Source organism: Paramisgurnus dabryanus, chromosome 5, assembly GCF_030506205.2.
Source record: "Paramisgurnus dabryanus chromosome 5, PD_genome_1.1, whole genome shotgun sequence".
Taxonomy (NCBI): Eukaryota; Metazoa; Chordata; class Actinopteri; order Cypriniformes; family Cobitidae; genus Paramisgurnus; species Paramisgurnus dabryanus.
This window is the reverse complement of record NC_133341.1, coordinates 36,928,070-36,945,725: the sequence shown is the minus strand read 5'-3', so window position 1 is coordinate 36,945,725 and position 17,656 is coordinate 36,928,070. Positions and strand designations below refer to the sequence as shown.

Genomic DNA, 17,656 nt, shown 5'->3' with positions numbered 1-17,656 from the left:
TAACTAGCTAAAACCAGTCTGGGAGACCAGCTAAAACTAGCCAACCGCCTTAGGCGGGTTTTAGTTGGTCTTTTTTAGCAGGGATCATAAGGACATAAAGTTGATTTTTTGAATGCATATCAGCATTAAATATTAAAATATAAAAGGCTGTGAATCTCTGAAAAACATATTTTGGAGTAATCTAGTATTTCTTGAATAAAAAACTAATAAAGTTACTAATTATGGTTAGGTTGTTTTAGGGCATTAGGATTACGTTTTCCTATGTCACATGACCAAAACTCTCAGATCTCAGTGCGCAGTTTATAATTTTCGCTTGGGGTTTATCGTTCTAAACATGTTTTAACTTTGATTGGTGTGTAGATCTGTATTCAGCAAGGATGGAAAGCTCCAAAAGGTCGCTTTGACGTTCTGCCGCTTCTTCTCCAAGCCAACGGACACGATCCCGAGCTCTTTGAGATTCCAGATGATCTTGTGCTTGAGGTTCCCATCGAACATCCAAAGTAAGAAGAACCAGATATTACCGGCTATCTGAGATGTTTTAGGGGTTTATGGTTTATAGTTGATGATTAACATTCGTCCTCACCTACTTCATCTACCTAGAAAATGATAACAGCCAGTCGGATTCATGCCAGAGGGAAATGGCAGATCAGAGAGGCTGAACTGATCAGGTTTCTGGAGCATAGCAACGGTGAAATCACGCTGGGAGCCCTGATTTCCAATTTGAATTAAAACTGTCCTTTTCCTTCAACCCTGCTTCCATTTGCTCATTTAATGCTGCTAGGTTGGCACCTTATTGGTCAATACATAGAAAGATCAGTGACACAACTTTAACTCATTCCCCGCTAGCCTTTTTTTAAAAGTTGCCCGCCAGCATTTTTTTGTGATTTTCACACAAGATGCCTTCTAGGAAAATGTTCTTTTATAAATATATAAACATAAAAATATATCAAATGAAAGATCAGACCCTCTGCTTTTAAACAAACAAAACAAAAAAATCATCCTATTTTAATTTGTTCTCTTTTTATAACCTTTCAAATATGGGTAGGTTTCTTAAAAAATACCAGATTTTGAGCAAAATAATTGCATTTTTTTAATGGAGTTTTTTTAGAGATCAGATTCAGGCCGATGATCAAAACATAAACATTAGTGTTGTTGAATTAGTAGATGCTTTAGTTTTTTATAAATTGGGTAAGAGTGCCACAAAGTGGATAATAGCAGAATTATAGATTACAGTAAAAATCGACAGGGAAGCGTCATTTGCCGGGAACTGTTTTTTCTTAAATTGACGAGATAACTCCTCAATGGCAGGGAAAGGGTTAAGTATTACTCAGGGTTCCCACGGGTCAAGCAGGTAATTGAAAGTGCTTGAATCTATTTTATGCAAGAAGTTTTCTGGAATAAATCCATATTATTCCCTGTGTAGTGTAGGATAATATCATAAAAATTCTAAAAAAAAAAATTGTTCGCTTTAAATGTTTATATCTTTTGTATGCGAATGTTGATTCATTCAAAAATGCTTTTTGCATAGTTGTGTTTGACAAATGAAAACGTCTCGGGTTACGTATGTAACTGTTGTTCCCTGAGAGGGGAACGAGACTCTGCGTCTCCCTTGCCATACTTCCTGCGTCTCTGCAACGCCATCTTTGGCAATATTTCAGATAGCGATATACTTCCTGGCACCCGCATCACCCTGTCTTTGTCGTTAAGCCTCACCATTGGTTGAATTTGATATACACATTCAGATGCACTTACCCCTGGAGGCGTCCCCAAAGTGTCACCGCAGTGACACAGCGCGAGTTCCCTGAAAAGGGAACTGTAACAATGAATACTAAAAGGTCACACAATTGCTCTCACTTGAAATGTGACCCCACATTTAGTCCTTGAATTTGAGGGTATTGGACCTGGAAAGTCCTTGAAAGGTCTTGAATTTGAAGCTAACTAAGGTGTTGGAACGCTGACGACTGAATGTGTTTCCAGATGTTCAAATGTCGAAAAAATGTGGTAACCAAGTCTGGTTACTTTTGCATAAAATTTACTTTGCGATTCATCCAACATCATGAATTCTGGTCCTTTTATGTGTGGGATCCTATTATGCATTTTTAAAGTCTTGCTTATGTTGTTGGAGTGCACTGCATTATTCTCGTTTTTCAATTAAACATAATTTTGATATATTTGAACTTTATTCTACCCCGCTGTTTCCATTTTCATAAAACGGGCTTTTAAGTTTCTTGTCCTGTGAAGTCCCCCCTTCAGAAATATTCAATGGGCCCTTACATTACGGGTAGTTGCATTTGCTTAGACTAACTCTGTTTATTCAAATCTAATAAGATTGTGACATCACGATGTAAGGAAGAAGAGAGCTGTAGTCCTTTATCAGCTGTTTGTTGTAGCCTTAACTTTTAGGTTTGTAACTAAGCAGATCTTTGTTATGCCTACACAGCAACATTACGCACTAACTAAAGTTGAAAAAGTGGAATCGCATTATAGGACCCCCTTAAACACCATTATTATAGCGAGCACACCAGAGAAAATTTGACGAAAGTTGTCAATGTTTTTAACCCCAAGACTCTTAATGTGTGCTATTATGCCTACAGTATTATTGTGTTGTTGATTCAAAACACTCAAGGAACCAAAAAGCCAAGCAAGCATCTTAATGGACGACATTTAGCATTTACGTATTCATTAGCGAAGAAATGTTTGTATAATGCTGCAGTAATTACACGCTAACTCAGCTACATTAAGCCACATAATTGTGCGAATGTTACTGCGTTGATCAGCTCTTTCACAGGAACACAGCTTCTCTGTCTGTGTTAACAACAGGCGCCGGGGATGTTAGCCCTTCAGCGCAACACCTGAGGAGTCTGCAGGTGCAGGTTTACAGATAATGATCATTTTGGCATAGCTAACTGTGTGCGCTTTTACTGAGAAATTATAATAAAAGCTGTAAACAGAAATCTAATTCAAGCTTAATGTGGTGCATCTACATATGCCAAGAAATCGTCATGAAGACCTTTTCATTTTTATCCTTAATAACCATGAGACAAATACATCAATTTTCTTTTACATAAAAGACAGAAGTATGTTTAAAAATACTCATCAGCCGTAGCTCACTTTGTGGTCAACTTCATAACGCCATTATTTGCTTAAAGCTCCAATCCGAAACTTTGCCTCTCTATCGCCATCTCTGTTAGAAACATAAAATTGCAGGTTATGTTACATACTCACCTTATGCTTGTTTACGTTGTGACATTTCCCACAATATCCAACCTGACAAGTCAACATATCATTATTATAAGCTTTGCAGTGTGAATCGTGGTAATATTCGAGACACTTATGTACTTTTGTTTATTTGTTAGTAACCAATTGCAGATCCCAGCTTTTAATGTACTGTAAATATTCTGTAGCATGCACGCTTATCTAAGTAAGTTTGTTTGTGTCTTTTTGACGTCATACTTTTTTGTGCAGTTTTTAATTTCGTCTTACTCTGTCTGTGCAGGTTCGACTGGTTTAAGAAGCTGAATCTAAAGTGGTACGGTCTTCCTGCTGTGTCTAACATGCTGCTGGAGATCGGTGGGCTGGAGTTTACTGCCTGTCCCTTCAGTGGATGGTACATGGGCACTGAGATCGGCGTCAGGGACTTCTGCGACAGCTCACGTTACAACATACTGGAGGTAATGTACCAAAAATACACCATGCACAATGCCTGGCTTGCATCCTTAGAGAATAAACCCATAGTTTGCCCAACCTGTACTGCTTTTTTAATTAACTTGCTTGGTATTAGACATTTACGTTACATGCTTGAATACACTTTCTCGGCCGTTAACAGAAGCTTTATTTTTCCTTTAAATATAATGCCTTGTTATCCCCCTGAAGCCATGTGGATTACTTCTGTAAAGGATGGACAGACTTTTTATGGTTTTAAATCAAAAGCACCATTCACAACCATTATAAGCTTGGAACATTGACAGGACATTTTTTAATATAACTCTGATTGTGTTTGTATGGAAAAAGATAATCATATTTTGAGTAAATCATGAGGTAATTTGTTTTTTTTGCGTGGACTATCCCTTTAAATGACTAAGCATCCAGATCCTGTTATTTTGCTTTAAATCTATTAAATGTTGACAATTTACAATAAGTGTTATAAATACAGTAAATATCATAAAAACTTTTGACTCTATGATAAACTTTTAATTTTATTGCTTATAAGGTGTTTTTGTCTTTGGATTTCATCTGTTAATGTCTTCTAACTTCAACCCCAAATCAGAAAAAGTTGTGACACTGTAGAAATTGTGAGTAAAAAAGGAATGAAATAATTTACAAATCTCATAAACTTATATTTTATTCACAATAGAATATAGATAACATATCAAATGTAGAAAGTGAGACATTTTGAAATGTCATGCCAAATATTGGCTCATTTTGGATTTCGTGAAAGCTACACATTCCAAAAAAAGTTGGGACAGGTAGCAATAAGAGGCCGGAAAAGTTCTATAAAAGTGTCCCAACTTTTTCTGATTTGGGGTTGTACATTTATAAACTTTTACAAAAAGTGGTTTCCTTGTCTTATTAAGATCTACAGTACAGTTGATGACTGAATGACAGTCCTATTAACCTCCGATCAGATCCTGTGAGAATGCAGTAGAAACAGAGGTCTTTGTATGATACGATTAAATCCTTTCAATTCAGGAAGTAGCCACAATGATGGGGCTGGACACGAGGAAGACATCCTCCCTGTGGAAAGACCAGGCACTGGTAGAGATCAACATCGCAGTTCTGTACAGCTTTCAGGTACTAACTAATACTTAGTGATTTACTGATGTATAAAATGTTTTGATTTTGATGAATTTAAAACACTGGCATATCGGCAATAGCACGAGAAAGGCAGATGCCAACTGTTTATTAATTAACTGTGTAAAGACTGAGGGCCCTATCTTGCACCCAGTGCAATTAACTTTGTCAGTGACGCATGTATCAATCGTATTTTGCACCGGCGCACAGCGGGTTTTTCCCTCCACAGACGCACGTTGGCAAACTAGGGAATGAACTTGCGCTCCCTGGGCGGTTCAGCGCAAAAAAGGAGGCGTGTTCCGGCGCAAACCATACCTGATGCTATTTGCAGTTTCAAAAAACAATTGCGCCACTGACCAAAAAAACTAGTCTAAAGTCAGTGGCGCGTTGCGCGTGGTTCATTATGCTATTTTAAGGGCACATGCTTGACCATAATGTATAGCGTGCACAACGCGCACACAATTTGCTTATCTAATCTACACAGATGCAACAGTTATTTTTGCAAATCATAAATTGTTACAATAAAAAATATTAACACATGAGATTTTGCTTGCGTTTCTTGGGTCCGATTTCAAAGCCCCCAAACCCTTTCAGCGGTGAGGGTGGACGCAGATCTGTGTAGAGGCAGATCCACCTCCCGTTACACGGCGTGCCCGATTTATGCTGGCAAGCTGGGATTCCCCCGTCTCCTGACATCATTGTAGCGCTTGGCGCAACGATGGGGATGCCAGCTGATGAGACAATTGTGGCTATTTCCTCTCACGCCTGTTTAACCTATTTGGGCAGGTTTCTCCTATCCCCATACAAAACAACTTCTCTGTCTTTGACTGCTCTTACAAGAACGTCGGTCTCCTAGGCTGTGAACCCCTCCTGGCGTGCGCCTGGTAAATCCGTCATAATAATAGCAACCCACCATGGAACTTGTGCACTTGCGTTTAAAGGGAATGTTGGATAGCGTTCTGATTGGTTTATTTGACGTTACGCCCAAACCACACCTATGAATAATGAACCTACTTCAGACCAACCCCTTATTGATTTGCGCCTGGCGCAAGAGTTATTTCTCCCGCCGGGAAAATAGGAACAGCGCCCAAGATCCGCCCACAAAGTCACTTGCGCATTGCGCTTCGCACTTGCGTTTCAGATCGTTAAAATAGGGCCCAATAAGTTTCATGTCTGTTGCATAATCCAGCATTAAAAAGAATCAAAATAATTAAATACTTAAATTAAATTACTGAATATTAATTATTAACAAAATAAAACAAGATAAAATATGTACAAATTAAAGTTTATCAGACGTTTAATAGGGAAAAAATAGTAAATCATGTAACCACGTGAAGCTATGCGGTCATCTTACTTTGTGCCTCTCTTATTATGTTGGTCAGTTGAATGTTAAATAGATCGACCCATGTTCAATAAAAATAATTTGATGCAGAAATAAGCTAGCTAATAGGCCAACTGTATACTATTGTATAAAAGTGTTTAATGTCGGTATCAGCCAGAAATTAACATACAATAAAGACAGTGTTATGATTCATTTGATTTGATTTCTGTACCTAATGCTAATTTTAGACCTTACTTCATATGCAACTTTGTTCTTTTTATAAATGTTTGCAATTTCTTTATTTTTTAATAAAAAATTGGTGGGGGTTGGCCCAAACAAATTCTTGCTAGTGCCCCCAAGAGGCTTTTTTCATCCGAATAATTTCGGTTGCCGAACATTCGGTGCATCCCTACTTATTTCCCAATACAAGGCTTTTATATTGCCGTTTTGACACTAATAAATACATTAGATATTGGTGAATAGCTGTGCTCATTTTACTCTTTTAATCTTCAATAAATGCAGATATTGAATTGAATTAAAGCAACACTATGTAGTTTCCATGTAAAAATGTCTTACAGCTCCCCCATGTGGCTGAAAAGCGCAACACTGCCTGGTATCAGACACTCTTCTGCAGGCAGGGGGAGGGGCGGGGCTGTGTTTCCTACCCTCCACCGCCACTTTCAGAGTGTGCTTGTAGCAGCTAGGAGGCTGCTCAGGTTGCGGCAACAGTACAATTTGTCCAGTTAAAAGTTGTTCTATCACTGAAATAATTTTAGAGACATTATTTAAAGGGAAAAAAAACTACATAGTGTTGCTTTAATTTGAAATTAAAAATCCAAATTTAATTTAGTTTTCTTAATATATATATATTAATCTTAAATATCATATTTAATGTTCTTGTTAATACCTACACCAGATTTTTGCCATAAACATAGCCATAAAAATGTCATGGCGTTAAAAAATTAAAACAGGTTTTATTATAAGATATAAAGGTTCTCCGTCAAGTACTACAGAATGTCCAGAATGAGTATATGAAAATAATTGTGCGCATAATTACACAATTTTGTGTTTATTGATGTTGTTCACATAAAAAGCAGAGTTTAGTATAGAGGAAAATAATCTTGTCATTAAATAACATTTGTCTTTTTAAATAAAGATTGTCTGTTGTTGATACATTTTGACAACTAAAAACATTTTTACAGATATCAAAGGTTACTATCGTAGACCATCACTCAGCCACCGAGTCCTTTATGAAACACATGGAGAATGAGTACAGGGTGAGAGGTGGTTGCCCGGGCGATTGGGTGTGGATAGTCCCACCCATGTCGGGAAGCATTACACCTGTATTCCATCAGGAAATGCTCAACTATCGCCTTACGCCCTCCTTTGAGTACCAGGTTTGTCTTTCTAATTCACTTTTAATGTTATTTTTGGCAGCTATCAAAACCAAAAATCATTTTAATCCTATATTAGTAAAAAAGGTTTATTTTTGTACCTTTACAAGTATACAAAAAACACAATGTTTTACCTTTTTGGGTAGATTACTGTACCTGTTGTGTACATTTAAAAGTACAATTGAATGTTTTAATTTGGTCATTAAAGATAGGTCCCTAGTAGGATCCAAAAACCATTCATCTGTTTTGCAATCTTATTTAATTCAGATTCCCATTGCCAAAAATATTTATCCAGAATTTCTTAGCATTTGGTATAGTCAGAGATGTAGCTAGTGCAGTAGTTGGGGACATTTGTTTTATTTTTGTAATAAAAATCCCACTGCATTTATGTGTGACATTTGCATATAGAAATTAACATTGTGAAAGACTGTCAAACATTTGGCAGATGATTCAAACCAGCGTAAAATGCATTCAAGCTCTACATTTTTTTCAGTATGTCTCTCTCTCTCTCTCTCTCTCTCTCTCTCTCTCTCTCTCTCTCTCTCTCCAGCCTGACCCTTGGAACACACATGTGTGGAAAGGGGTGAATGGAACGCCCACTAAAAAGAGAGCGATCGGCTTTAAGAAACTTGCCAAGTGAGTGAATGAAGGGTCTTGATCCTTCATCGTTTGTTTTGGTGTGAAGCGTATGATTCTTGACCTCGGCAGTACATTGCATTGGTTCAGAACGCTGTCCGTCTGCAGCGCCTCCACCATTTGTAAATTACAATCCATAGCACAGGAACTTCAGCAAGCAGTTTTGTTAATGGCTGTTTAAAATGGCTTTCTACCCAATTTCCCCATTATTACAGTGGAAATATAATGGCTGAAGTGAGCACAAAGCAATGTACTGCGGAGCACAAATCACACTCCCTGAACCGCTCTCATAATCGGGTTTCTTTCAATGTCCCTTCAGCGTTCAGTTTGCAAGCTATTACGGTAATTGCCCGCAGGATATTAGTAGCTACATTTATGTGATTGTGTAGTTTCGCAGATGTGGGAGAGCTTCTGTCAGCGAGTAAATCTCTCGCTGAGTTGACGAAAGAGGACGTTTAGTCGGGAAGTTTATTCATGTTGATGTTTCTGTGTGTATTTGTTCGATCTACAGGGCTGTGAAATTCTCGGCCAAACTCATGGGACAAGCCATGGCCAAAAGAGTGAAAGCGACCATCCTGTTCGCCACAGAAACCGGAAAATCGCAGGATTACGCTAAAACGCTCTGTGAGATTTTCAAGCATGCGTTCGATGCAAAGGTAAATATAAAAGGTCTATAGCGAGAAGTTGATGTCATAACTGAGACGTCACTGAATGATGTCACCCAATATGTGTGTAAACAAAATTGTGAAGTTTACCTGTGACATCACCTAGGTTGTTTTGCAGTTCCATAAAATGCTATTTAAAGTTGTCAGAAATTTGTAAGTTTACCTAAAAGTTACAGTATGTTCTTAGATGTTCAATGAAAATTGTATTTGTATTCATGATATAACCCCTTCATGATCCTTTCCAAATTCCGGTTCCTCAAATCGATTTGCACACAAACGGGTTTCTTACACCTGACAAAATCCAAAATTGACAGACATCCACACATTCCCTTTTACATTTGAACCAACCAGAATCCCTTTTCCAGTGCATATAGTTTGCACTTCGTGTGAGATTTATCCTCATGTCATTTTCACACGAAAACAAGCTGCGCGGAAGCTTGGATGTCAGAAATGTGTCCTCCACGAGTGTATTTTTCTTCTGTGCCATTAAATGCCAGGGGATGTGAAAATTGACTCGCCCGCGCACAGAGCTGTAGTTTAAGTTAAGATCACATAAACTCGAAACTATGGGAGGCATTAAAAAGCAGACTGTGTCACAACTACACTCGATCAAGTCTTTAGCCCAGGGGCAGCAGTTATAATGCATAACGGTTTTTTTTTATTGGTGCGGATAATCAATCTTGATCGTGCATTCTCGTTGCTGCGTGATTTAAATGCAGATGATGCTAATATGATACTTTTGTCTCTCTTTTCTCTCTGTTTGTCCCGAGGGTGATGCATCTTTTTTGTTAATTGTATTGCGATGAATTAGTTGCTCGTTAGGCGTCGTACGATGTTTTCATTAATGTTACGCCCCTTTCGGCATTGCAACAGGATCAAGAGATAACGTGCCTTCCATCCTAATGCACATTGTGTGGTTTTTGTTCTTGTGCTAACAATCCCTTAAATATCTTTGTAAGATCAACATATCATATAAAGTATTTTGTGTGTCACATAAAGTGTACTTTCCTCCAGGTGATGTCTATGGATGAATACGACACTGTTGATCTTGAACACGAGACCCTTGTGTTAGTGGTAACCAGTACGTTCGGCAACGGCGATCCACCTGAAAATGGAGAGGTGAGGTGCTGTTTAAGTTATGTTAGCAGAAATGACACATCAATTTTTACTCTCAGGAGAAAATCATCCAAAATGTTCACCCTGTCAGAATCCATTGTCCATTAAACATATCCTTCTAGATTGTATTACATCTGACCCTGTAAGAAACGCTTAGGTTACTCACGTAACCCCGGTTCCCTGAAATAACGGGAACGAAGCATTGCGTCAGTTAGCTGACGCTATGGGGGGGGAAACTCCTGTTTACTCCGTGACTGAAGCCTATTGGTTAACGTCTGTACAAAGTACAGACCAATGACGTTTGAACCCGCGCGCGGGAGGAACGCGTCCCTATATAAGCGCGGTTCAATCGTCAGGAGCTCATTATTATTCGACTGAAGCGCGCAGCCGAATAACACTCGCTGCGTAGACGTTTGTAGCACGGCAAGAGACGCAATGCTTCGTTCCCGTTATTTCAGGGAACCGGGGTTACGTGAGTAACCTAAGCGTTCCCTTTCAATACGGTTCACTTCGCATTGCGTCAGTTAGCTGACGCTATGGGGGAACGTAATCCCATCACGCCGTGCATACACAACGTACTGAAGTGCCTTACCGGAGAGACACTGCGTGTGGCCCTATACCCGGCATATTCACAGCTTTAAAGCAAATGTGTAAGCACCATATAAATTGTTGACGCGCACACGGTGGGGTTTTAAGCGCACCGGGGGCACATAACAGCACAAGACGGCTAGGTACGCGCCGCGGCTGTGCGAGATAAGTAAATTCAGAGTCACGTTGGTGAGCTCGCTGAGCGCACCGTGGTGTACACATAAAACGCATGAGCGTGCATGATTGAGCCGAGAGAAACTGCGCTCGTAGGGCAGGGACGTCTAAGCTGTACAATCTGACAACGTAGACGGCGAAGACCAGCCGGCCGCGTAGCAGATATTAAATATAGATATAGATACCCCTGTAGACCAAGTTCATGAAGAAGCCAAACTCGCACAGAGTGGGCTCTATATAGGACATAGCTCATAGAGGGGCGTGAGCCAGTGCGATGGTTTCAACGATCCATCTAAATAACCACTGTTAGCAACAGACATACGTAGTGAGTGATCTGCGAAGCTCACGAACGGCCGATCTGACTATAATATGCGGCAGAACGGTTCGTAGCGTGGGATTATACAGATACCACAATAGTGTGAACCCAGGTGCACCCTCGAGCGCATCGGGATGCATATAGGTAGTATTATAGTGCACAGATCGGTGAGCTTTCCAAGCGCGCCGTAAATGTGTATTGACTATAAATTGCACGGGCACAGGTGAACACTTGAATACATCGTGAATGCATATAGATGAATCAGAGTGTTATAATGCACAGGCCGGCAAGATTCTCGAGCGCGCCGTCATGTGTTCTGATAATAAATTGTGCGCACACGGGTGAACTCTTCAGTGCACCGTGAATGCGTATAGATAAATCAGTGCACACAACGCGCCGTGAATGTGTACAGATATGATTGATGAACGTAACGGTGGGCACCCAACGCACCGTGAACGTACACAGATGAACAACAATGTATGTGTCACAAAGCATAACACAGCTGTGTATACAGGTGAGCTTTCCCAAGCGCATCTTATTGTATACCAAAATGTTATAGCGTGTACATGTGAGCTTCTCTAAGCGCACGGTGGACGCATATAATTAAAAACCATATCGTGCATACAGGTGAGCTAATGGGCGCACCTTTTAATGCAACAAACCTCAGTAGTGCGCGAAGCAGGGATGTCGAAGCTGTAAACTGACAACGTGGACGGCGGGGACCAGCCGGCCGTGTCACAATTGTCAAATGAGAAACCTCTAAGACCATGCCCATGCTCTAAGACAAGTGAGCATAATTGTCACGGGAGGTGATAACGTCAACGATCCATAAATAGCCTGTATTGACAGGTGCTCTAGTGAGTGATCTGTGACGCAGATAAACAGCTGATCGTCTGATGTACGTCAGACGTATGTGTCATACAGGACCTTGGACAGTTCCAGAGCGCTGTGCCTCGGGCACCGTCCGCATCTGAGAAATGACAGGCTTATGAATAAAGTGAATGGCCAGCCGTAAAAGCATGGTTCGCTGTTACCGCCGCCGTCCGCATCTGAGAGATGACAGGCTTGTGAATTAAATGAATGGTCGGTCGTAAAAGCGTGGTTCGCTGTTATCACGGCCACATAGATATAGGTAGGGGAGAGAGCCGCCGTGCCTCTGTAGTGAGGAGAAAAGTGTTCCACCGGCGATTCGCCGGGGGTTTTGACTTTCAAATGTCACTAGACAGAATGGATCAGACTTTGCATAAGGACGCCTCGTGAAAGGGGTCCTAGCAGCTTGTGTCAATGTGTCATAAGGCACGTAATGTAGGTCGTGTCCCACGGATGCCATCTCCGCACGCCCATCGTAATGGGTTAATATTGGTAGTTTAAGCATGAGATGCGTATCACTCTGATTGAACATAGCTTATAAAGCGATGCAATGAGTTTATAAAGGAGATGACTCGTCAGCTTGTTCAGGGGGCGAGATCTCAGTTTGGTTCGGTAAATAATGAAACCACCGTAGATTGCCCGACCGCATTATCACAATAACACGGTCGAGAGTGCTGCAGTGCTAAATCATCCTCTTAATGTACCGTATTCACAGTACAAGGTGATTTATATGAGACAAACGGCGTTCCACGCGCCGAAGGCTGATTGCCGTCGTAAAGCGTGTTCAACCCACAGCAAATGCTGGGCTAGCTCGTAATGACAGCACTTCATGCAGCCGTGTGTAACTTAAGCAAGCTTCCCGGCCGTCAGCTCGGGGCGGGACCTTTGCTTAGTCAAACTGAAGTGGACTTATGAACAGAATGCCACGATATTCAGCTTTCTGAGGCTCGTTAGAGGGGTACGTGTGCCCGTCTTAAACGAGATGCCGCGCGCGTCTGACTGTGCGCGCGCTTTAAGCTTTGAAACTTATTGTGGCGGGTAGCAAGCTCACTTGAGGTTGATATTACCCTTAATATCTCGGAGTATTGGAGCGGAGGTGTGAGCGTCTTCGGATCCGCTAATATAAATCAGCTATATGGCCGAAAAACGTCATAAACCGCTTGGCTGTAAGCCTTTGAGTGGCCGTCCGGAGAGGGCGCGATTCAAACGCTTGGAGCCATGCAAAAGTCTGAGGCTGTCCTTCCTCTAGGAAGAGAGAATAACAGCCGTAAGACCGTGCTCGTTTGCGCCATCAGCATCGTAGCGGAGAAACTGAGGTGGGCTGCGAGCGAATTTGGCAGAAAGGTGTTAGAGACACCGTACAGTCGTGGGGTGTCAATACACAGTATATGGCCAAACCGGGGTTTTTTCGGCTAGCGACGATAGAATTATGGACAGCGGGCCGTGTGTGCGTATTACTGATTGCTTGTCAGTAAGGCGATAAAGTGTTTAGAGACACCGTACAACCGTGGGTGTCAAAACACAGTATAGTAAGCACGGAAATTACTCTTTTTAGAGGAATTAAATACCGTTCGCCACTATAGTGAGGTCGCATAGCCGACAGTATTACACAGTATGTTTGGATAAACAGCACACAGAAAACATTTCAGGGCGGTCCAGCCGAGGCGCGACATAACCCCTTTTCTCCCAGACAGTTTCGTTCTCTGATGATGCAGCTGTGCTGCGGAGACCAGAGCTCAGCCGTTCAGGTGCACAAGCCTCAGTAGTGACGGTGACCGAACGGCTCACGGAGCAGAGCAGTATGTCTAGGTGGTTTAATGTCAGACTGAACCCATCGCAGAGAGGAAGTCTGCCGTGAGGCCCGCGGTTTTGCCGTTTATTAAAAGGGCAGAAAAACCGGGTATATATATAAGAATGTACCAATATTCAGCGCACTGATATAGGACGGGACTGAATAAAGGGAGGTATTCGGGCCTCAGTATATTATAAACAAATTTGTTCTGCCTCTGATTCCGTCTAAACCAGAGAGAAATTACCAGGCAGACGAAGAATGAGCTATCTGAAGTGAGATCGTCTCAGGCCAGTAAAGCTCTATAATAAGTGTTTTAGCGCTCCAATAGAGGCGTGTCCGCCTTATCGAGCAGACGAATGAGATCGTGCCGCTCCAGGAGGGGAGGGGCATGAAGCTCTCTTATAATGAGTGTTCTTGGTGCTCCAATAGCGGCGAATCGGCCCTATCGAGCAGACGAATGAGATCGCGCCGCTCCAGAGGGGAGGGGCATGAAGCTCTGTAATCGTTGAACACTGGACAGCTGCATTTAGAGGCAGCGAGCCGTAATACCGCGTGCTAGCTAAGCCGTTAAGAGACCTCACCACTGTGGGGAAAGGAGCGAGGGACTCCGCGAGCGTGGAGCACGAGTGGCTGTGCTATGACAGAGACAGGGGCAGACCGCCCGTGTTTGCTTGTCGTATGCATCTATCCAGGTCTACGGTTCCCCGCTTGTTCATCTCAACAAGAGAGGAACGGCAGAGGGGAGCAGCAACACAGACAGAACAGCCATGCGTCGTGACGGTATCACACGATGCACTCGGGGGATTAATATATGTGCCAGAGATCTCGCCACTGAATTTGAGAGGAGCGAAGGGACTCTGTAAGCATGAACGGTTGCGGTGTGACAGAACACAGGGGGGGTTAGTCCGTGTGTGCTTGTCTATGCATCCATCTAGTCTCATGGCTCGCCGTGTGTTCATCCCGGCGAGAGAGGAACAGCAGGGGGAGCACGAAACATGGATAAGACAACCAAAGCATAAGCGCGGTCCCGGCGTGGGAGGTGCCAGACCGGTAACGCGCTCGGAGGAAATTCATAGCAGAGAGGCTCACCGAGCCGCTGTGCTGGACGCTATTACAACAGCGCCTGCTCTTTTAGCTTATAGCTTTATATTAAAAATATTGATCTTACCGGGCGGCCGCAGGGGAGACCTCGTCAGGCGTGTCCGCTGCACAGGGCTCGTACCACGGCAAGCGAAGGCTATCTTCGGTTCTCGGCCGGAAAGCGGCAGGGGAAGACGCTAGACCTGGACTCTGCTATCTTCGGTTCTCAGCCGGAAAACGGCAGGGGAAGACGCTAGGCCTGGACTCCGCTGCAGGGCTTTTGTCAACGGCGAGGTAAGGCTTCTTCTTTTCTTCGGAGCAGCGAGAGGTTCGCGCTGAAGGAGAAAATAATGAGCTCCTGACGATTGAACCGCGCTTATATAGGGACGCGTTCCTCCCGCGCGCGGGTTCAAACGTCATTGGTCTGTACTTTGTACAGACGTTAACCAATAGGCTTCAGTCACGGAGTAAACAGGAGTTTCCCCCCCCATAGCGTCAGCTAACTGACGCAATGCGAAGTGAACCGTATTGAAAGGGAACCTTTTTTACTCTGTTGATACTTTTAAAAAGTTTTTTAATTAAGTGAATCCAAAAATGGTTTAAGAGTTTTAGAGGAAATACATTTTAAACCTCTTTTCTAGTCTTCCTTTATTTAATTATACTTTATTCTCGGCATGAATATAGCTTTAGAAGCTGGTATTGCGTTTAAAAGAAAAGAAGGAAAGAAAGTTATATGTTACATATTTATGAGCATGGGTTTAAATAATTATTTTGTTCCTCTAAAGCAGATAACTATTGACACTTAACAACCCAAGGACTTCACACATACGATAGAAGAGCTGCTTTATGCTTGAATGTCAATCCTGAATGATTTTGTGATGTTAAACTAGCGTGGGAAGGTCCACAAACTCTTTATCTTTTTCTCACTTTTCTGCTTTGCAGAAATTTGGTGCAGCGCTGATGGAAATGCGACATCCTACAACAAGTGTGGAGGACAGAAAGTGAGTGAGCGTTGAGACGCAAGCGAGTACCCTTCCTCCTACCCATCTGCTTTCCCATAATTAATTTTTTTCAGTGTCCTCTGCTGACACCTACACAAACTGACATGTATGCAACAGACACACACAAATATACGCATTACTTGCATCTCTTCCCATTTACAATATGCTTAAATCACACACACACACGTTTCTCCGGAACTCCAAACTGAATGTCAGAATGGGAAAGAAAGGTGATTTAAGCAATTTTGAGCGTGGCATGGTTGTTGGTGCCAGACAGGCCGGTATTTCACAATCTGCTCAGTTACTAGGATTTTCACGCACAACCATTTATAGGGTTTACAAAGAATATTGTGAAAAGGGAAAAATATCCAGTATGCGGCAGTCCTGTGGGCGAAAATGCCTTGTTGATGCTAGAGGTCAGAGGAGAATGGGCCGACTGATTCAAGCTGATAGAAGAGCAACTTTGACTGAAATAACCACTCGTTACAACTGAGGTATGCAGCAAAGCATTTGTGAAGCCACAACACGCACAACATTGAGGCGGATGGGTTACAACAGCAGAAGACCCCACCGGGTACCACTCATCACCACTACAAATAGGAAAAAATAGCCACAGTTTGCACAAGCTCACCAAAATTGGACAGTTGAAGACTGGAAAAATGTTGCCTGGTCTGATGAGTCTCAATTTCTGTTGAGACATTCAGATGGTAGAGTCAGAATTTGGCGTAAACAGAATGAGAACATGGATCCATCATGCCTTGTTACCACTGTGCAGGCTGGGAGTGTAATGGTGTAAATTTTCTTGGCACACTTTAGGCCCTTTGGGGCCAATTGGGCATCCTTTAAATGCCACGGCCTACCTGAGCATTGTTTCTGACCCTGTCCATCCCTTTATGACCACCATATACCCATCCTTTGATGGCTACTTCCAGCAGGATAATGCACCATGTCACAAAGCTCGAATCATTTCAAATTGGTTTCTTGAACATGACAATGAGTTCACTGTACTAAAATGGCCCCCACAGTCACCAGATCTCTACCCAATAGAGCATCTTTGGGATGTGGAACGGGAGCTTCGAGCCCTGGATATATATATTACTTTATATATATATATTTTTTGTCGAGAAACAACTATTTTAAAATCTAGAATCTAAGGGTGCAAAAAAATTTAATATTAAAAAATCGCCCTTAAAGTTGTCCAAATATTACTAATGATTAATACATATTTGATATATTTACGGTAGTACATTTACAAAAAAATCTTGATCTCAATATCTTAATGATTTGGGGCATAAATAAATTTTGACCCATACAATGTGTTTTTAGCTATTGCTACAAATATACCCATGCAGCTTATGACTGGTTTCGTGGTCCAGGGTCACATTTATAAAAAAGTGGCCCTCAAAAAGCCCAACCTGTACACACATACAAGGTAATCATAAAATATTGAAAATATCCTTTTCTCTCTTTAGGACGTACAAGGTGCGTTTTAACAGCGTCTCTTCGTACTCCGATACTCGCAAATCTTCCAGCGATGAACCCGAACCCAAAGCTAACTTTGAGAGCACCGGACCCCTTGCCAATGTCAGGTAATATCTTTGTTCATGTGTAAATGTGTGTTATGTGTGTATAGCTGTGTTTCAACTTAAAATTCATCAGTGTCTTCGAAAGTGAACAGAAAAAGGGCAGAAAACAACCATCTGTAAGTAGTTCAGTGTGAAAAGAAATCCCATCCGAAAGCAATCAAAAGAAATTTCACACTTGAAGACTCTCCTCTCCGTGTCAGATTTGACTTGTGAGCTTCGCGTTGATGACCGTGCATACCTGTTTGTCTTCAACCGTTTTCTCTGTCCTTGAATTTCAGCCTGTATAGTCTTCATCCTTTTAAGATCAAAGCTCACATAGCATCTGG

At 41.9% G+C, this 17,656-nt stretch overlaps 1 protein-coding gene across 1 annotated transcript in view; it reads left to right on the top strand.

The window, feature by feature from the left end:
* nos1 (nitric oxide synthase 1 (neuronal)) overlaps nt 1–17,656 on the top strand; it is a 71,057-nt gene that overhangs the window by 33,633 nt on the left and 19,768 nt on the right. The window contains exons 9-17 of the mRNA XM_065250928.2: nt 361–500; nt 3,497–3,671; nt 4,690–4,791; nt 7,315–7,509; nt 8,057–8,142; nt 8,654–8,798; nt 9,822–9,926; nt 15,686–15,744; nt 17,217–17,333. Coding sequence (XP_065107000.1) covers nt 361–500; nt 3,497–3,671; nt 4,690–4,791; nt 7,315–7,509; nt 8,057–8,142; nt 8,654–8,798; nt 9,822–9,926; nt 15,686–15,744; nt 17,217–17,333 — 1,124 coding nt within the window. The remainder of the gene's footprint in view (nt 1–360; nt 501–3,496; nt 3,672–4,689; nt 4,792–7,314; nt 7,510–8,056; nt 8,143–8,653; nt 8,799–9,821; nt 9,927–15,685; nt 15,745–17,216; nt 17,334–17,656) is intronic.